This window comes from Lepidochelys kempii, chromosome 6 (genome assembly GCF_965140265.1).
Source record: "Lepidochelys kempii isolate rLepKem1 chromosome 6, rLepKem1.hap2, whole genome shotgun sequence".
NCBI lineage: Eukaryota > Metazoa > Chordata > Testudines > Cheloniidae > Lepidochelys > Lepidochelys kempii.
In genome coordinates this window covers 119,418,280-119,439,600 of record NC_133261.1, presented here as the reverse complement: position 1 = coordinate 119,439,600, position 21,321 = coordinate 119,418,280, and the positions used below count along the sequence as shown (strand labels likewise).

The window sequence follows — 21,321 nt, the reverse complement described above, 5'->3', positions numbered from 1 at the left end:
TGTATTGATAGGAGACTAGATCCTTGTGTGTAAGCTGTAGATATCCTTTCTCTTCTGACCTATTGCTTATATAATGTCCCATGCTGCAACCACAAAATGAGAACAAACAGTCCTCATAAGCTCCAAAGTGACAAGCAAAATCAAATTAAATGAACCTGCTGAAAGGACCTGTCACCGTTATGCAGAATGTTCATAGCTTTTAGTCTGTGATTTTTAACAGCACACTAAGTTTCAACCCCTCTAAATAGGCAAGTCTTGAATTTTTAAAACAGATATATTTAGCCAACTGATTTCCAAGGTCCCAAATAAAAAAAAGATACATAGAGTATCTGGTGCCATCTTGTGGTTATCCCAAAGATCTGTTTTGGAACAAATAAACCAAAAGTGTTTAAAAAGTCAATTGCCAAGCAGCTCCCAGTACCAGCCCATGGTGACTGTGGATAAGTGTGTTTACCCTGGGAGAAGTCATCAGCTTTAATGTTCTGGATGTATATGATTTCACTGGTTAAAATGCCAGGTAATAGGGTTGGCATGAGGCCAAGCGTCTGACACTCACATTATCCCACACAAAACCCAGCTGCCAAGATTACCTAATTGTTCCATTAATCAGATAACGGCCCTCCACTGTATCAAGTGGAAGCTTCTTGTCATCCTCAAGCATATGTCCGTCCATCCCTGCTGTGTCTCTGGTCAGTCACATCATGCTCTCTGCTCCACCAGCGGTGGTGTGACCTCCTTTAGCTGATTCTCCCACAAGTGTCTTTGCATTTTCTTCCATGCTAATCCCTGGACACGGAACGTCCTCCCTGAGCTGATAAGACAGGCCATTTCCTTCTCACCAATCAATCCCTTCTCGAGACCCACATCTGCTTTGACCCCTACAAAATATTGGTCAGTTAATAATACCAGGTAGGGAAGCAGCTGGGGATTGGTTATACTTTTTTTAAAAAGCCAGTGGTGAAGGGGTACTAGCAGCACTTGGGCCAGCCAGCGTCCTGCCAAGCCTGCTAGAACATGGCAGCCCATTACCCCACTCTTTATCTTTCAGGATAGAAACTTTGTTTTCCTTTGCCTTGGTGCAGTGCATACGTGATGGCCACCATCTTGGCTGATACCAGGGATTGAACTGGAAGCCTCCAGCATGGAAAGCTTAAGCCTGCGCATTTTAAGATGAAGGGTTGGCAGTGTAGCTAACCCCTGGAACAGCCTCACAATCTAGGTGCAGAGGGACACACGGCACCACACCGAGCAATGGATGACCCTGCACAGTTTGGGCACTCCTGTGATATAAATAATGAAAATATTTCAGCTAATTAAAGATGGCCCAGGCTTCAGTCCTGGTGCAGCAGAACATTTCCACTGAGGTTTCTGTGCTACAGCTGGCTCTACTCCCTGTGAGCCAGGGAAGACCACATCAGATGAGGGTTGCCAGGTATGAGCTAGGCCAGGAGCTGCTGGAGCCACCACCTATGCCAATCCAATGACTCAAAAATCCTGAGCAGTGATCCAGAGGGCCAGCCACCACTAACTACACCCACCGACTAACACCATCCACACTAGGGCTGCATTGCAACCCCACAGCCAGTGCCCAGAATGGAGGGAGCGGATTTCCTCCATGCCTTTGGGGTTGGCTGACAAAGTCCCATTACTCTGGCTTTGAAAGGGAAACAAGTTAACACCCTCCTGTACACACACACCCAATAATACACACACACAGGAGGAGAAGTCATGGATAAATAACATGAGTGAATAGTCAGAGTCAGGCCTCGCAAGGATTCACGAGTGACAACGCCCTCTGACGCGAGCTGGTCTGAAAATTATTGTCAAAATGAAGTTTTGATGGAAAAAGTGCAGGGCGGAGGAAACATGAGATTTCCAGTCAACATAGACAGGGACCATCCTTTATGATGTTACGTCAGATAGTCAGGGGTAAAAGCTACTGATGCCAGGGTTTAGCCATGACCAGCTGACAGGATGGTGAACACACCTTGTCTTTGTCTACGCTGACTGTAGTGTCATGGTTGATGCCTCGGTGGTTAATTCAATTCCTAGCACGGCCTGACAAGCTCTCCTAGTAATGAATCCTTGTGTTTGCTGACGCAATCAACATGGGCTGAGGAGGAGCGCAGGGCTGGATTAAGGCAAGATGATGTCCTGGGGAGCCCCCTCCCCACCCCCTGCAGCCCTGCCCCCACTGGAGTGGCAGTGACAGATTCCCCCCCACCCCACCCCAGAGACGGGGCAGCAGCATGGGACCCTTTTGCCTCCACCACCCAAAGAATGGCAGCTGGGACCCCCTCTCCTTGGGAGCAACAGGGATACCCTCTCCAACCCAGAGAGACAGGAGTGGCAGTATTTGCAAGGGGCGGGGAGGGTCCCAGTACTTACTGCAGCAGCTGAGATATCTTGGTCAACCAGACCCCTCTGCATTCTCCTTCTCCAGTCCTGCCCCATGCAGAGCCCTCAGTCTGGGTGGTACAAGGTGCATGGGGCAGTTCACACCTCTCAGAGCTATTCCTTCAGGCTGTCTGCAGACTAAGGCTTAGTCTACAATAGCAACTAAGCAGTTATAACCAACCTAACCCCTCCCTAGACAATGCTGTGTCGACAGGAGGGCTTCTCCCATGGACACAGCTACCGCCTCTCAGGGAGGTGGATTAACTACACGGACGGGAGAAACTCTCCTGTCGGTGCAGGTAGTGTCTTCACTAAGCACTGAAGCTGTGCAGCTGCAGCGTTGTACGTACAGCCAAGCCCCCAGGCAGATATCTCGGCCTCAGTTACATTCAATTCATATTTTCAAGCTTTTCTTCACAACCATGAGAACTTACATGACTCAAATTCTGATATAATCACATGACTCCAGGTGCTGGGGCCCTAGGCACAGGCTGATATTGCCTGTGCCTTAATCCAGCCCTGCCATAGGGTGAGATCATTTGTTCCCATGCCGTGTTTTTATACATTTGGTGAGGGAAACAGGTAACTTTACAAGTAATTTTTGAACCACTTGCAGGAAAATTAGGAAATGCTAGCTTCCACCCAGCATCTCCGATATGAATTTCACTTGTCCAAGAATGGGCCTGTGAGGTTCCATATGCTGTTACTCCAGATCCATTGATCTACTTCGCATGGATTGCAAAATCCAACTCTCGAGACTGGGAAGGGACCCAAATTTGTCCTTCTAACAAGCTTCCCTGTTATCAAATCAGCTAACTACATGGAATGTTTGTGCTTTGAGGTAACTGAACACTGCTCTCTGCACAACCTGGGGGGCAAGGTGACATCTCTTCTCACAAGACAGGGGCCCGTGGAAATCTCAGACCACCTTGAGTCACAAACTGGATCCAAGCTGCCGCTACATTTCCAGGACATTCTGATTGATGTGGCACTGGAGATAGCGTGATGTAACTGAACAGCCCAAAGGTCCATTTTTGTTGTGTATGGTGATGTCTGTAGCATTTATGAGGTTTTATACACCCTGCACATAACACCTACTGTAAAACGCATGGCGTGAATGTCCTCTAGACTAGAGATGTTATCTGGCGCCAAGGACAATGGCAGTCAAATAATAATTCGTGGGATTATGGTATATTGAAGGCTGAGGCCAATATGCACAACCTAAAGATCTGTTTTTACCCCAAGGTATTTTTTCTTTTAGTGTTCAATGGCATTACAGGCAGCCCCTGTTCATCTTATCTCCCTTGTACACTGGAGTCACTATGAAAACAGAATACCCACCCTGCTACCTGTCTGCGCAAAGCCCAGGTAAAAGGGGGTTCAGAGACTGACCCAGCTGTGGGATACCTCTGCCGCCCCTTTGCAGTGGTCATTCTACCCCCTGGAATTTATCAGCACTTACTGACATTCAGTGACAATGTTGGGCAACTCATAAAGTGCTTGCAGATGTGTGGTTTCGCAGCCTGTGTGACCCATTGCTAACACCTGCCTTTGCTCTCTGACAGGAGGACTACAATCAGCTGAGACCCCTCTCCTATCCCAACACGGATGTGTTCTTGATCTGTTTTTCTGTGGTGAACCCTGCCTCTTACCACAATGTCCAGGAAGAGTGGGTGCCTGAACTGAAAGTCAGCATGCCGCATGTGCCTTATGTGCTCATAGGAACACAGGTAGCTACTAACTGGGAAGCCTATTGGCCAGCACAAGGGGTCTGGAACTCTACAGCCAGGCGGGCCTTGTGAAACCTCAAAGCCAGCTGGAACTTACCCGGATTGAGGTTTGACTGCATTCCCGGGGTCCCCTGAAAACTCTGCTGTTCTGCACACACCTGCTTCCATTCTGGCAGACCGGATACCAAACTTACAACTCAGAGCAAAACTCAGGGGCTGAAACTCACATGAGCTGAAACAAGCAGGCTTCCCCAAGCCCCATGCAAGCATAATGCATCTAGTTGCCCAACCCTCTGAATGGTCACTCTGTGGGTATGTCTACACTGGAGCAGGAGGTATAATTCCCAGGTCAAGAAGACATACCCAGACAAGCTCCGATCGAGCCAACACATTAAAAATAGCAGCGCAAGCAGCAGTATGGGCTAGCAACTCAAATACAATCCCATCTGAACCCCTAGATACATACTTAGGCTGGCAAGTTCGCCTCACTACTCACACTGCCTCGGCTGCACTTCTATTTCCCATGTACTAGCTTGATCAGAGCCACCACTCCTATGTCTACCCATGCAGGAAATTACACTCCAGTGTACCCATATTCTGTGTTAGGGGCTTCTCAATATCACTGTGATTTTAACGGAGCTTTAAATTCATTATATTTTTCTGGAGTGGGGGAGCCATTCCCATATTACATCCCCCAAAGTTCACCCCCTGAATAGCCTTCCTTGAGCCAACGAGGATTAACAAACTCTTTAGAGCCAACACAGCTCCCTCAAGACCAGCCAACCCTGCTGAGAGCACTTTCTTCCCCCAGTGTTTACCTAGGGATTGTCAGAGTTCATAAGACCCATGATCCATCCAGTCCAGTATCATGTCTCTGACAGTGGCCAGCACCAGTTGTTTCAGAGGAAGGTGTAAGAACTACAGAGTAAGCAGACTGGCAAAGCCAGGTCATGGGCAGCCAGACCTAGTGATCAGAGCCAGAGTCCTCAGTCAGGAGCCAAGAGTCAGCTGGGTCAGGATACCAGGGTGTCAGAGGCAGGAGACAAACCAGAGATCAGAACCACAAGTCAGAGGTCAGGAGCTAAGCCAGGTCAGGATGCCAGGAAGCCAACCCACAGGAGCAGGAAGCACACAGTCCAGAGCAGGCTGGATCCCAGTTGTTCAGACAGCTTCCTGTTCCTGTTGCTGGCTTAAGTAGGGTCAGCAGGCCAATCGGCTGCTCTGTGGCTCCACCAATAGGACCTCAGAGGAGGATCCTCAAACTGGGGCTGGGCCTCATGGGTCCTGGGTAAGCAACTGTCAGCAGGCTACCAAGAGGAGGGTTGAAGCATGGCTGCTCCTGTGAATCCTGTGGCTCTGGGTTTGAGCCCTGTGGGCCATGACACAGATGTGGGATAATCTACCCACCACATTCAGTCCCTAATAGTTGGAGATAGACACCTGTGGAGATAGACACCACACCTGATCCCTACTAGTTGGAGATAGACTTAGGCCCTGAAGCATGAGGTTTAACATCTCTCCCAAAGGAAGGATCTCCTCTTCTTGGGAGAAAGAGACTGAACCAACCCAGAACAATTATTATTGTTATTCACTCTCAAGCTGCGGAGCAGAGTAGTAGGCACATTACCACCAGTTCAGACCTGTATTTTTGGTTGTCGTAACCTTCCTCCATCGGACATCCCCAACTCAGAGGGTCCCTCCTGCTAAATGGCGTAAGCATAAGCTCTGACCTACTGTCAAATGGTCACATTAAGGTGGATACATTCTGCAGAGCTGTGTTTTTAAAATCAATCACTCTGTAGCCAAAACATTTATGAGATTCAGCTAGGCCAGTTCTGCAGCAACAGCTAGCTCTCACACACACACACTCTTTGTGGAGGGTCTAATCCTGCAAGGTACCAAGCATCTCCTGAGAAGCACTGAACACCCTTTGGTGGGAACTGAAGGTGTATAAAAATATAAAAATTTTGTATAGCCTATAAAAATATTTGGAGAAAAATCATAGAATCATAGAATCATAGAATATCAGGGTTGGAAGGGACCCCAGAAGGTCATCTAGTCCAACCCCCTGCTCGAAGCAGGACCAATTCCCAGTTAAATCATCAAGGTTTGCCAAATGAGGAAAACATTTTTCAAACTTCTAAAAGGGTGTTGCAAATAATGGTGAGTTAGAAATACGTTCAATCCTTTATACCAAGATCTTTTGGAGGCAGTTTTGCAGAATAGCATTTCACTGGACAATCAGTATGCTACTTAGTCCATCTGTACTATGGCGTAAAAACTCATATTCTCTTTAAAAAAAAACAACAACTGCAGTTGAGGCAGTCAGAGATTAATATAAAAGTGACCCACAATTAAATGTTTTGTTTCAGTTCAACAAACCAAAATGTTTCACTTGGGGCAAACTGACCCAGAACTAAATACTTAATTTTAACGGAGAATCAAAACAAAATCTGCAAAATCAACATTTTCCTCAGGAAAATTTCAGTTTTGCAGAAATTGCATTTTCCATCCAAAAACATTGATGGAAAATTCCCAAACAGCTCTAATGGATAGAATTAATCCCATAAGACTCTTACACAATATCTTGTTTTCTCTCTTTTCTGCTTTGACCAGAAACTAGAATGGAGACATTGAGGCCACATGCATGTACACACACACAGTGAGAGAGAGAGAAATACATTATGAACCACTTTTTTTTAAAAAAAAAGGTCTCTCTAATAGGGGATAAATGGGAGTGTCCTTGAAATATTCATTCTAGCATGGGGCTGTGGAGACAACGCATCCACAGGAATGTTGTATTTATCACTGTGTGTGTGTGTTTTACTGCTAGATTGATCTTCGTGATGATCCCAAAACTTTGGCTCGACTACTTTATATGAAGGAGAAACCCCTCACTTACGAACATGGAGTGAAGCTGGCTAAAGAGGTATCGTTGTTTTGCATGACTCTATTGTTAGGACCCAGGCTGCAGGATAGTTTGGCCATAACTTTAGTTTCTGTATATTTCACTCAAATCCAATGCTTTAATTTTTTCCTCCATTTTCACTAACTTGGGCCCAAACTAAAACTTCCACTCCAAACACACTGGATTTTGCACCTTTAAGCCTGTCTCTAGTCTTACCTTGATTGTTCTGCAATCCCACTAATAAATCTCTGGTATATAACAAGCATACTCCATACATGAGACATCTGAATGTAATGAAACATCTAATGTTTTTAGGTTTGATTTAGGATCAGCCACTGCAACATTTCACCATATTTGGTCGTAACAAAATGGATACATAACAGGTTGTTTTACACATCCTGTTAAAACAAACTGTACATTGTGGATGTTATTCATTTATATTAACCTATAAAGACATTCTATGATTCTCCTGGGAGAAAATGTTACATCTGTGTTTGGCAGAGTAACATTAGTCACTGGAAAAAAAAAATGAATCGTAACCTACAGAAGCTGCATTTAGGCTGCAGAGATGGGAATGAGCTGGAAAGTTCTCATCTGGACTGGAGCTCTCCCAAAGTTTCAGTGTGTTTGGATCCAGCTTTTTAGCTAAGACTCATATATAGGAGATGGATACAAAAGCTCGTCTAAAATAACAAGCTCAGATGTATTCTCTCTGGTGCTACATGGGCTAATCATGATGGGACAAATTCTACTCTTAGTCACTCCCATACAAACACATCCGGCCTGATTCTCATTTAGACACTTGAGGCCACTTTACACAGCTACGTACAGGGGCCTTACTGTAAATGAGACTCAGGCCCATAGCCCTCTATTTTATGGGATCTTCTTTTCAGTTCATAATGTATAATTGCTCTGGGTAAGGAGAAGGGATGGAGAAATGAACATGAAATACGTACGTACGTCAATGCCAGCAACATCTGCATTCAGACACGAGCACGTTCCAACTAGTCACTGCACATATTGGTTATGCTGATATTTAGTCAGAGGGTTCTAAAAGGCCAAGCAGAGCTTAAAAGCAGGAGGAATTGCATTTATCCAAATTCATTTCCATGGGCAGGCTCAAGGTCCACTCTGCATGTGTGCAAGTGCCCACAGAACGGGAGGATATTTTTGACTCAGTGGCATGCCCCTGTCAATCACCCTGAGCCTGTAGACGCGCCTCTGCAATGGCTTCATCTCTGTGGAGTTTGATAGGGTAGGCCAAGAGCATGGAAGGGGAGCTAAGGATAGTTATGTTAAGTGACTCAACCACACTGCCAGGGAGCACCCGAGCCAATGCCTCCTGGAAACTCTGAGATCCATGCAATGCCTCCTGGAAACCCAGGAGATCCAGCTTCTTCTGTTCAGAGGAACCCCTATGCAGTGAAAGAGTTCCTACAAAATCTCAGCCGGCATACATGGCGCTTCCTCTTCCTGGCCAGCCCCACCGGCAAACTGTTGCTCCCTCCACTTCTCCTTCTGTACTGAGACAGTGCCCTGGCATCTATTCTCAATTCCTGTCCCACAAGGCCTTGTGGTAGTCCCATGATCAGAGAGAAAGCCAGGCCCAAGGTAGAGCTAGGACTTTAATCCATTTTAAAGGCATGGCTCACTCCATATCAGGGAGTTATGTGCACGTGAGGACAACAGGATCTGTAGGTCACAAACATGTCCTATTGTCTTCTTCTCCAAACTGTGTATTTATGATACCCCTCTCTCTCTTTCTCTCCTGTTTCAGATTGGAGCGCAGTGTTATTTGGAATGTTCAGCCCTGACACAGAAAGGCCTTAAAACAGTCTTCGATGAAGCAATCCTCACCATTTTTCACCCTAAGAAAAAGAAGAAACGCTGCGTGACATGCCACAGCTGCTGTACAGTTGTATGAAGTCACTTGAAAAGCAAAGCAGGACAGTGCTATTGTTCAACTAAACCCCCCAGGTTAGAATGGCAATGAGCGTCACACACAGACTGAAATGGGGAACATGACCAGAAAGGGGTCCAATTAAACCATATCGGATTCCTCAATTTTGTGAAACCTCAGGCTGTAACATGTTAGCCAGCTAATGTCTATTTGCTTTCCTAACCCTATAGAGCTGTAGGCAGCCTGTTCCCACACTATGCTCGTATGCACTGAGCCAGTATAAAACAGGATGTCTGCTAATGGCTGACTCTGAATCAGGTTAGGGTTAGGGTTAGGGTGCTGTGTTGAAAACTTTAAAGACACTGTAAAACCACCAAGAAAAACTTCATTTGTGGCCTTAAGCAGGAATTGATCAAAAGTATAAATTTATAATACTTAAGAATTGAATATGAATGGATTGAAAGCACAGAGAAATCATTAGGAGTTTAATATGTAATCATAGACGTTATCTATAGGATATACTTTCAAATTACTTTTCTTTATAAGATACTCACTAATTTCAGGATCTACTTTAGTTTGTTTAAAATGACATGAAAGCAAAGCAATAATGACTCCAATTCCCAGCCATTTAACTCATGTTACAGCATCAAGCCATCAAAATGGATCAGTATTTACCTCCAGATTGAAGAAATGTTCTTTTTACTACAAGAAATGACAAATATCTCTATTTTATACAGAATATGTCCAGGCTGGGCCAGGAGGTTTTCAGAAGCTGGATGAGGGAGAACAGTGGAAGTGAAAAACTGTAGCGTTAATTTGCAGAAACAAAGTGATCAGATCACCAAAAAATCTTGTGACTGACATGAAAAAAGCAGGGAGGTGTTGCATTGCCATGAGTATTATAAATTTAACCTACAGATTGGGTGCATTTCCACATCTCACCCAGCGGATGAAAACAAAAACAAACTAGCCAAAGTCACACGGATTTGAAGTGCTTTATAATGATCCAGTTGCATTATTTGAAATAGTTTTTTAGAAATGATCTTGTGTAAAGCTATTCATTTGAGCGGACTTTTAAACATGTCTATTTACTGTAGTCCTCTATTTGCTATTCATTGCTTTGTCTGTGTCTTCCATATTCATTATTGCAAATAGCAGTTAAGGTATAGTGTGGGTAGACTACTCAGGAACTTTCTTTCAGACAATATGCAGGATGATGTGCTGCAGCATGTAATATGGAGACAGGAAGCCTGAACCTCAAGGGAATGAAAGCTGACAATAAGCACTCTTTGCTGTGTGCCTTTTTGCTAAGGCTTCTCCAGGGAGCCTGTTGTTTTGCGCATCACAGCAAGATGCTGTTATACCACAGACACTCGGTGGTGAACTGTGAGGGTGTCTTATTACTTACATCTGCCTACAGGTGCCTTGGAGATGCCCATGTAGCTGTCTTGTTATGGATTTCATTTCTGATTGTACCTCTCCGGGGCATACAATTACAATGCCAGCAAATCCATGTTTCTAGACCTATAAAGGAACTCCCTGAAAAAAGCAACTGCAAGAGTCAGTGTTTCCAGACCTAGTATGGAATTGCACCCTCTCCCACCAGCAAAGTACCAGCCCAAGTATTAATTTACCCACCGTTTTTTTGGAACAGCTAGCATTCTCCTCTTTGGATGCACTGTACAGTGCTTGTGTCTATAGAGGGGCAGCTAGAAAGCCTCTGCCATTAACGGGAGATTAGGGAACCAATCCTACAGTCCTTACTCAGGCAAAACTCCCATTGACTTCAGTGGGATTTTGAGTAAGGACTGTAGTATTCGGCCCAAAGTAAGCAACACCATAGATATAAGGTTCAATCCCACATTCATTGCAAATCAAAGACAAAACTCCCACTGACTTCAGTGATGATGACAGTATCCTTTACTACACAGATATTTATAGAAGGTTTTCCGATATGAGATCGTTGTCATTGCATTGTAAAAGCCTTGTTCTGAATTCCAGCTGCACGGCACCCATTAAAATCAGTGGAAAGTGCATGGCTAGAATGTACTGGCTGTAACTTAAGGGTAAATGAAGCAATTTCTGTTTTAGTAAATGCAACTCACTTAGAATTCAAGGGCCCACAATCCTACGGACACTAATTTAAGCTTTGCCATTGACTCTAATAGGAGCAGGATCAGAAGCCAAACATTTATATCAGTACAGGTCACCCATTATCTCCAAGACAAGGGATGGTTAGCCATGGTAATTGGTAAATAAGTGTCTTTTGCTATATTATTGCTAAGGATATGATTCTGTCACGGAGGTCACTGATACCATGACTTTCCAGGACCTCCGGGACTTCTTCCAGGGCAGGGCTGGAGCAGCAGTCAGCCCCAGGGCCACCAAAGCAGCAGCCCCAGGGCTGAAGCAATGGCCAGGGTTGAGTCAGCCCCACTGGGGCTGAAGCTCCAGCTGTCAGCCCCTGCCGCAGGAGCAGCAGCAGGGCCAGAGCAGAGACCTGAGGTCAGCCCCCAGCAGAACTGATTGTTGTCTCCCATCCCGCCCCTGCAGGGTATTTTTTGTAAAAGTCAGGGACAGGTCACAGGCTTCCATGAATTTTTGTTTATTGCCCATGGCCTGTCCCTGACTTTTAGTAAAAATACCGACGACAGAATCTTAACCTTAATTATTGCACAATTGAATTGTGATAAACATTGTGTCACTGTCCGTGGACATTACTGAAAATGAAGTTGCAGTAAGTCAGAGATGCTAAAGAAAATCTGGTGTGTGCCTTACACCTGGGGTACATATCATAGATTCATAGAATACCAGGGTGGGAAGGGACCTAAGGTCGTCATCTAGTCCAACCCCCTGCTCAAAGCAGGACCAATCCCCAACTAAATCATCCCAGCCAGGGCTTTGTCAAGCCTGACCTTAAAAACCTTTAAGGAAGGAGATTCCACCACCTCCCTAGGTAACGCATTCCAGTGCTTCACCACCCTCCTAGTGAAAAGTTTTTCCTAATATCCAACCTAAATCTCTCCCACTGCAACTTGAGACCATTGTGCCTTGTTATGTCATCTGCTACCACTGAGAACAGTCTAGAGGCATCCTCTTTGGAACCCCCTTTCAGGTAGTTGAAAGCAGCTATCAAATCCCCCCTCATTCTTCACTTCTGCAGACTAAACAATCCCAGTTCCCTCAGCCTCTCCTCATAAGTCATGTGTTCCAGTCCCCTAATAATTTTTGTTGCCCTCCACTGGACGCTTTCCAATTTTTCCACATCCTTCTTGTAGTGTGGGGCCCAAAATTGGACACAGTACTCCAGATGAAGCCTCACCAATGTCGAATAGAGGGGAACGATCACGTCCCTCCTTCTGCTGGCAATACCCCTACTTATATAGCCCAAAATGTCATTGGCCTTCTTGGCAACAAGGGCACACTGTTGACTCATATCCAGCTTCTCGTCCACTGTAACCGCTAGGTCCTTTTCTGCAGAACTGCTGCCTAGCCACTCGGTTCCTAGTCTGTAGCAGTGCATGGGATTCTTTCATCATAAGTGCAGGACTCTGCACTTGTCCTTGTTGAACCTCATCAGCTTTCTTTTGCCCCGATCCTCTAATTTGTCTAGTATCCCTAGTGAACATGCTGGCTCCTGTTTCATCCTGTCAAAGGGGTTGTCCTAGAATATGTTGACAGAAAGTTTGGGAAACATAGCTCAGACCAGGAAGCAAGCCCGGAGACGATGCCATTTTCTTCCGTACGAAAAGAGTTGCGGTTTGCGTCTCGGTTAGGTGAATGTGTTAATTTCCTAGTGCAGCTGGGCTGCGGGTGGCATGTCTGGCAGTGGGTTCACTGGACTCCCACGTATCAGAGGTGCAGCAGGAAAGCTAGGAGCAGACTGGATATAGAAATGTTTGGGGAATATTTTATTGACTTAGGGCCTGACCCAAATGCCCATGAAATGAACAAAAGCCCCCTCCCCCATCAATTTATTTCAAAGGACTTCGTATCAAGGGTTTAGAGCTCAATCTGACCCCACTGAGGTTTGCCACTGATTTCAATGGAAGATGGCATGCTTATTCCGTTCCCCAGGAATTGAGTTGATATACAGTATACACATACTTATGAGTCTATGGGTAAGGGAAAAATGGGGGCCAAGTCTCTTTCACCTGTACTGCAATACATGCCCTAAGGTTGGATCTGCCAGATAATGTTACAGCTCCTCTAAATTGAACTAAAACTCTAGATTGACAACTGAGCTTATCATAAAATAATGAGTACATTGGAAGAGTGCAATATATCATTCCCATCATGCCTCCGAGGAAACCACAAATAATTTCATGGTGGGGTTTGCTGCTGTTTAATATCAATGATGCCTGTTAATAATGATGGTATGACATATGATAGGCATGTTAAATCAGAAATTAAATTACCAATTATATCATCAATATAACTGCAGTAATTTTGGGAAACTAAATACTGTGATAATAGATGCTAAAATGCTAATATCCTCATATATTAAAAACTACAGACCTCTGTACAAATCATTGCATAGTAGAGGAAGTAGATGGAGGAATATTATTCTTCATGAAAAAAATATTTTAATTAATGCAAGGCAAGACTTTTTTTGCACTTATAAAGTGAAGAAAATCAATTTTGCCAGGTGATAAAACTGTGAATTAAAGAGATGCTTTCAAGCTGCTTATGACCAAAATTTTACCTACCCTCAAAGGGTAACAATCCACTTAGAAATGGCCTCTGGATTCTACGAATTTTTTAATTCCCTGCCCTCAAAAAGAAATTTTTAAATATAGCCAGAGTTTATGTAGGCCCTACAAGGCCAAATTTTCAAAAGGCCTCTTTAATTGCCCCCTCTCCCCACCGACTGTATTTGTGAGTGCACGTTTCTATGCCGGGTAACTTCCCAGCTGTAAAACTCACTATGTATTTTTGAGGGAAGGAGCTCCACTTGCATGGGTGAACGTGAGTTGCAGAGGCACAAGCCGTTGCCCTTTCTAAATATTGTGGGCAGAGTTAAGAATGACCTTTGAAAACTGGCCTACAGTACCTTGTGCTTTTCTGCTACAGCGCCAGCAGATGGACTATGAACGGATGAGCAAAGACTATTCCCTGAGTTGTTGTGACACCACTGATGGTTCTAAAGTAGAAACACGGAAATGAATAGAAACATCAGCTTATTTTTCAAGCACCATTAGAAACAACAGAAACAATAAACATTTGCCCTACCGAAAAGCTGTAGACCAGCAACCTGATGTTATGGTGCCAAGCACCTGCAGCGCCCCCTGGAAATCAGGCCCTGAATTCATAATGTTATTCTAAAGCTTATTAGAGTAAGTAAAAAGTAAAAACTACTCCAAGAAATCATTTGACAATGATCATAGTTTATCTCAATTGATGTCAAAGCCGTTTCTGGCTGACCTACTTTTGTTAATAGCCTATTATCTTTTCAAATGCTTTCAGATCTTAAAAGGAATGTGCTAAATCCTAGCCTGGGCTTTTTTTTTAAACCTACATATTCTATCAAGAGTTGGTTTAATTAATAACTAAAATGTAAATAGGGTCCCAACAAAAATTTTCGTGGTGAGCTCTTTGACGGTGCCTGCCAATAAATGGATGCTCTGTTGTCACACTGGGTCTGATCAAACAATCCTAATGCTTACAGGACTTCCATAGACGTCAACCTCAGTTATGTATATATATGTAATGTAGGATAGGGCACTTAGTACTTAAACAAAATATATTCCGGCGGATAGGAGGGCTAGTCTGTCTTGCATGAGAAATTTCTTCAGGGGTGAGAAAATTCTTCAGCCTAATAAAATTCAAGAGCTTTTCTAGTTAATTTGGAAGAAGGCTTTTGTCTTAATTATGATTTTTACTGGAGCAATTCTGAACCAAGCTGCCACCAGCGACAAACTTTGTTAAGCTTGGCACTCTTAACATCTAACCATTCTTAAGTCCATAAAACTGAATGCAAAGCCTGGGGCACGCAGCCTGGACTGGAAAACAAGCTGAGATTTTCAGAACTGTCTGAATTGGGCATTCAGCTCCCTTAGTCAACTTTGGATCTCTCAGCCTAAAGGTGCCAAGGGGGTATCTAATGAGGAGCTACAAGAAAAATGTTTACACATGTATATTTAAAGGCCTAATCCAAAAGCCACTGATGCTGATAGGCTCCTTTCAGTTGACTTCAAGGGGCTTCCAATCAGGCCCTAAATTCAACAACATATACAATATGTTTAGTGATATTTCTGTGATCTATTTTAACAAGATTGCCCATGTTGCCTGTTCTCCTGTCATGTCATGTAGGAGAGGATGCTACTGAATTAGTGTGGGTCAGATTGTGGCTGGCCCTGCACGCTGGTGCAATGGAGTAAGGGGGTGTAAGAAGCACCCTTAATCTTTTGTGCCATACCACCCCTTGTAGTGCATGGGCAGTAGCAGGTTCCACAGAGCCACTATGTCTCTCTCCCTTTTGCCCTGTAGGTCCTAGCCCTAGTGAGTGTGCACACCTCTCATTGCTCTGCCTTTTAAATATCTACCGCCACAGCTACCATGCAACTTGTAAAGAACAAGCTGTTATATCAGATCAAGAAACAAAATATTTTTCTCAAGAAGGGCCCAATCCGGTGCTAAGTGACGTCGATGGGAGTCTTTCCATTGACTTCAGTGGGTTTTGGATTTGACCCTGAAAGCCTGCATTGTTAATAATCTGGGAATTAGATGCTAAAGATTAACATAGCTAAGAAAGGAAGCCCTAGGGCCCATGCCTCCTCCCACTGGTGTTAGTGGCCAAACTCCCACTGAGTTCAACAAGAGCAGGATCAGGTGCCTGAAAGACATGCCTCAACACCAAAGAAGTTTGCTTGATCAGTGTCTCTCATCGAAATGTCTCTGTCTTTCTTTTTTAAGTGTCATTTAATTTCATTAAGTAACAAAACTATCAGTACGACATGTGACTCTGGGTCTTGCTACTTTATATTGCATTCTAATCAACACTAAGCTCTAGGCAAGGCTCAGATTTATTCCTACATTCCATTCCTAAAGGGCCAGATTTTACACCTTTACTCACACTGAGTAGAGCCTCACTTTTCAAGGAGACCCATGCCCTGCTTGTGTAGTAAGGTATTGCTCCATGTCAGTGAGGGTGGCAGGATCTGGCCCTTAGTTGACGGTCCTCGTGTAGCATAGACCTTTTAATTAAACCCCTTCTAGCTAATCAGTGAATCACCTTGGGCCATATACTCTGGCGGCTTGTGTGACAAAAAAATATCAACTGCCAATAAGCCCTTCCCGCAAATCCTATCCAGAAGCCCACTTGGCACTGTACTCAATCAACCTACAGCACCCAAAATGGTCCCACAAAACATCCGCAAACTCCAGGAAAGAGGGGTGGGCTAAAGAAATGTGGAGGAGAGGCAGGGCAAAGCCAAACCCTTTGCATGCTACCCAGAAAAAACAAAGCAAATTACTCCAGAAACGTACATCTTCACGTTGCTCTGAGCAGCTTTCATTTGCAGTGAGCAAAATTCCACATCATTGCATTGAACCAGACCTATACAGTGGATGTTTCAGTATTCAGGGACTTATCTGCTCGTCTGTGGGGTGCGTCTGTACTTCATCTCACATGGCTAGCAGTGTCGATTTCATTTTGGCCGAGATTTTCAAAGTGACTCCTAAGTGCGGATGCTTCAAACTCTGGGTACCTTAAAGGGCCCAATGCTCAGAAAGTGCTGAACACCCCACCCTGAAAATCAGGCTCCTCCCAGATCTCTCAAGTTGGACCCCCAGAAATTGAAGCACCCATAGTCACTAGCCAATGTTGAAATTCTCAGCCCTTGTCTACACTGGAGATTTCAACCACTGGTGGCAGCCAGCAGTGTAGTTGTTTCAATGCACACCCCTAACATAGGCTATAACCACCATGTGCACTGGAGCAGCTTAAGACCTGCTTGAAACCAGGTTCAATGACACTGGTGCAAATTGGGGTGTCTAGTAGTTCACTTTTAGAGGACCGGCTGTTGCTCGTGTAGCTACACTGTGTGAACACCAATGGCAGTAGCTGGGGCAAATCCTCAGTGTGGTCAAGTTCTTAGAAAAGGGTGCTGCCATTTCCATAATCCACATGCCCTCGTTGCAGGAAAAGCTCTTCATTGGCTCTCTATAGTCTTGCTGGCTGCTGCTGCCTGCAAACTCTCTCCTAGTTGGGTGGGATGATACCCATTAATTAGCATAGCTCAGCTTTGTGTAATACTGGTGTAGCTCTTAGCCTTTTTACTACAAAGAGGGAACAGATGGCTCCTTGTTCATAGTATTAGAACTTACCAGCTGAAAACTAAACTGAATTGTTGCTGATTCTTTTCAGGGTAAACCAGGTTGGTCTGAAAGCACATTTGCACTGCAGCATGAAAGCAATGCAGCGTGCACTCTCAGCAACACAGCGGCTACATGTTACATAAAACAGTAGAAAGAAAAGGAGGACTTGTGGCACCTCCTCCTTTTCTTTTTGCGAATACAGACTAACACGGCTGTTACTCTGAAACCTGTCATAAAACAGTAGATTACATGTGCCTAGCTGCACGTGCTTTAGCCTTTGTAAAATTTTGCCCTGTCCCAGGGGATTTCTGTCATGTTTCATCTGCTTCCTACAGCTGTAAACGACTGAACTCTTTCTAGCTTCATAGCATGAGCTGGAGTGGAGCAGCATCTCTTCTACCAGGAAGCGAGCTCAAAACAATTGAGATCAAAGACCGTTTCTAGATGTATTTGTACTGTGTAAAAATGAAGAAAAGAATCTGTAACAAAAGCAAATTGTTTTTCTAGAGGGAATGAGGATCCACTGACTTCAGTGGAAGACTTCCATTGATTTCCGTGTTGCTGGTTTACAACCTCCATTCTTATCACAGAAAATAATGAAATGAAATATGCATGGAAATTTTTATGCATAGTCAAAATGAATAGAAAAGTCAGTTAGGTAACGAATGCAGTGAAAGTGTGATATCTATTTTAGGCAAAGATATCATTATAATTTTCTGGAGCAGAATTGTAAAGTCACATTGCAAAGACAACAACCAGTAAATTTGGGCCCCCAAAATTAAGTTTTTAAAAGGTTAGGGAGAATCCAATAGCTGCTATTGATAGAAATGCTTTCAATATTTGTTTTTAATGTCAGTGAAAACTTTCTGAATCATGGGTGCAAAGGTAAACTTTCCAGGCTACTACTGCGATCCCAAACACAGTAGTGATAGGAACCACAGCATGAAACTTACTAGAAACAGAAAAAGAACTAACAAATCTAATCAAAATCTAGTTTTTATATTCCAAGCCATGCAAACATTATATGACTGGGCATAAATCAGGACAAGGCCACTTGAGTTTTGAAGTTCTGTTTTAATATTATAAAATGTTGCTAGTAATTACTGCCCCTTGAAAGAATCACTTTGCACAACAGTCTGTGTATGGTAGGAGGGGTCTGTATAGCAATCTCCATCTGAATCCTCTAACTAAAGAGTCTAGCATGGGATTTTCAAAAGTGCTTCTTATTGGTAAGGCTACGTTTTAGTCACGGGTATTTTTAGTAGAAGTCATGGACAGGTCAGTAACCATGACCTGTCCATGACTTTTACTATATACCTCTAACTAAAACTTGGGACGCAGGTGCTTGGGGAGGGGGGGCGGTCTGGGGGTGTCACAGGTGCTGGGGGGGTGACTTGGGACCCCTGCTGGTGCTGGAGGGTGGCCCAGGACCCCCACTGGTGCTGGAGGGTGGGTTTGGCAGGGCTCGCAGGCTCCCTACCTGGCTTAGAGTGTGCCTGCAACTCCTAGGGCAAGGGAAAGCCTGGGGGGCTCCGTGCGCTGCTCCTACCAAAAGCACCAGCTCCTCAGCTCCCATTGGCTTGGAACCACAGAAGTCACGGAGGTCACAGAAAGTCACGGAATCAATGATTTCTGTGACCTCCGTGACAGACACGCAGCCTTACTTATTGGCCTAACTCTGCTCCTAGTGACCTCAAGGGAAAACTTCAATAGAAGCTGAATTAGGCCAATGCTGAGTGCATTTGAAAACATCTCTTCAAATTTCCCCTATTTTCTGTCTTCTTTATTAAGGCTGTCAAATCTTTGAGCAGATAGACAGGTTGAGCCAATTCCATCCTCAGTTCTAATCACACTAGGGCTGAATTTGAGCCAAGGATACTCCAGTGACCTTGTAATGAGGTATTTTTATACAGCTCACCATATAACATTTAGAGACACTCTGCAGAAGATTATTTACTGTATAGATGTACCCTGATTTCCCCCATCATAGCTGCAACTATTTTAAGTTAGTCAGTTTTGCTTATGTACCCAGCAAGCTGTTCCTGACCTACGTGCATGTCCAGAATTTAAAAGCAGTTTCTTAAGTAGATGTGCATCTTTACTAGAGTTGCTTTTAACATGACAATTATTTTTCATTTTTAAATAAAAATCTTGCAAACAATTTTCAGCTTTCTAAAACCATTTTGGTTTAAAAAAATCAGTTTTTGGTAAAATATTTTGGTTTTCATAAACCAAAAACTGATTTTTTTAAAAATCCAAAAATAGAAATTATTTTAAGGAAAACCTTTTGGTTTCTGGTTTTTCATCAGAACCCAGAAAATTTTGACCAAAAGGAAAATTGTACAAAAAGATCCAGTCAAAAAGCCAAATAATTGTTTTTCAACAAAAAAAAAATTCAATGATCATTTTTTGACTAGTTGTAATCTTGACCCCTGTCCTCTGGGCAGCGAGGACATCTCTTTTGTTTTGTTTTTAAAGCAAGGCTTACTTTCTTACTTACTGCATGTAGTTTCCTCTGTTATTCTCAGTGCTGCATGAACAGAAGAGTGGAAGGAAACTGAGCACCAGCCTTTGCCTTAGCAGTCAGCTAAGACCCAAGGCAACCGTTCTTGCCCAGTGAAAGATCTCACTGAAATTTGATGGGCTGTTGGTTTGATTGTTTTATCTGGGTTATGTCTGCAGGACTGGACCCATAGAGTCTTCACTGATGAAATTGTCAGGCATGTGAAGCATGATTATCCATAACTTAATGTAACCCACTGTTCAGTGTGTGTTACATGTCGCCCCCTGCACCTGGTCTCCAAAGGATTACCTAAGACTATGTCTACACTGCAATTAGACACCTGTAGCTGGCCCATGCCAGCTGACTCGTGATTGGGCTAAGGGACTGTTTAATTGCAGTGTAGACTTCCTGCCTCGAGCTGGTGCCTGGGCTCTAGGACCCTGTGAGGTGGGAGGGTCCCAGACCTCAGGCTGCAGCCCAAGCCCAGAAGTCTACACTTCAGTTAAACAGACCCTCAGCCTGAGCCCTGTGAGCCCGAGTCAGCAGGCATGAGCAAGCTGTGGGTGTCTAATTGCAGTGTAGACATGCCCCACGGGACTTAGACCCAGATCCCTAAAGGTATTTAGGCAGCTACTTCTGGTGATTTCAATGGGAGTTAGACTCCTTCTTTTCAGGATCTGGGCCTTAGTTCTTTAGTTCAAGCAGTTGAGGCAATGCTTTGAGCTTTGGGATCTAAGCCCTGTTGAGGACCATGGCAAAAGTCATCATCGTAACAATATTTTTCAAGTGGCATATTTTTCAGAAGCTGAAACTGGACTGGCTGGCATCACATTTGTTTCACATCAGCCTATGGTGTATTATTATGCAGGCTTCCACCTTTACTTTTGTACTTGGTTGGCCAGGTCGCAGCTTTGGCTACTTGTAACCTCCTCATTGATTCACTTTCACTTTGATTCAAGGTTGTTTGCATTGTGATTCACAGCTATTGTCACTGACCTGCAATCTTCATGTCTCAAAATGTAACAGACAATCTAATGAGAAACAGGTAGAAATACTGACCGGTAAGACTGTAGAAATGGTTTGTTTTTAGTGTCACTGACTATATTCACAGTAGGACTGTGATGCTGGCTCTCAGCACTAGCTCCATAGTCCCACCAGGTTTGTCTGAAACTGGTAGAGAAGAAAACATGATAAGCATGATAGCATTCCCTCTATCTTATTATAAGCCAATTTCTGAGAAGACAGCAGGTTAAGAACTGAGGCATTTGCTTTTCTTCATACAAGCAACTGAATTTCTGTGTCTGCTAACAGTTCTTCCTAAAAGCATTCCATGCACAATACAAATGGGTTCAGGCTCTGGTTAAAACAGAGGCTTAGTGGTGAACAGTTATATTTGACATGAAGGTGTCATATCCTTTCTGGATGTGGACTCAGTTTCAAAATTCAAATTAAAGAAATAACTTGAAACCAAGCAAATATATTTTTTCAGCAGTTATGTTTTGATTATTCAAAAGTTTGTTAACAGTGTTCATTTTCTATTTAAAACCCAGAATCCTGTATGCTT

At 43.9% G+C, this 21,321-nt stretch overlaps 1 protein-coding gene across 1 annotated transcript in view; it reads left to right on the top strand.

Annotated features, from left to right (window-relative positions):
- Nucleotides 1-18,562, top strand: part of RHOJ (ras homolog family member J) — a 76,695-nt gene extending 58,133 nt beyond the window's left edge. The window contains exons 3-5 of the mRNA XM_073349899.1: nt 3,963-4,127; nt 6,961-7,056; nt 8,813-18,562. Of these exons, the coding sequence (XP_073206000.1) occupies nt 3,963-4,127; nt 6,961-7,056; nt 8,813-8,959 (408 nt within the window). The 3' untranslated portion in view covers nt 8,960-18,562. The remainder of the gene's footprint in view (nt 1-3,962; nt 4,128-6,960; nt 7,057-8,812) is intronic.
- The last annotated feature ends 2,759 nt before the right edge of the window (nt 18,563-21,321 follow it).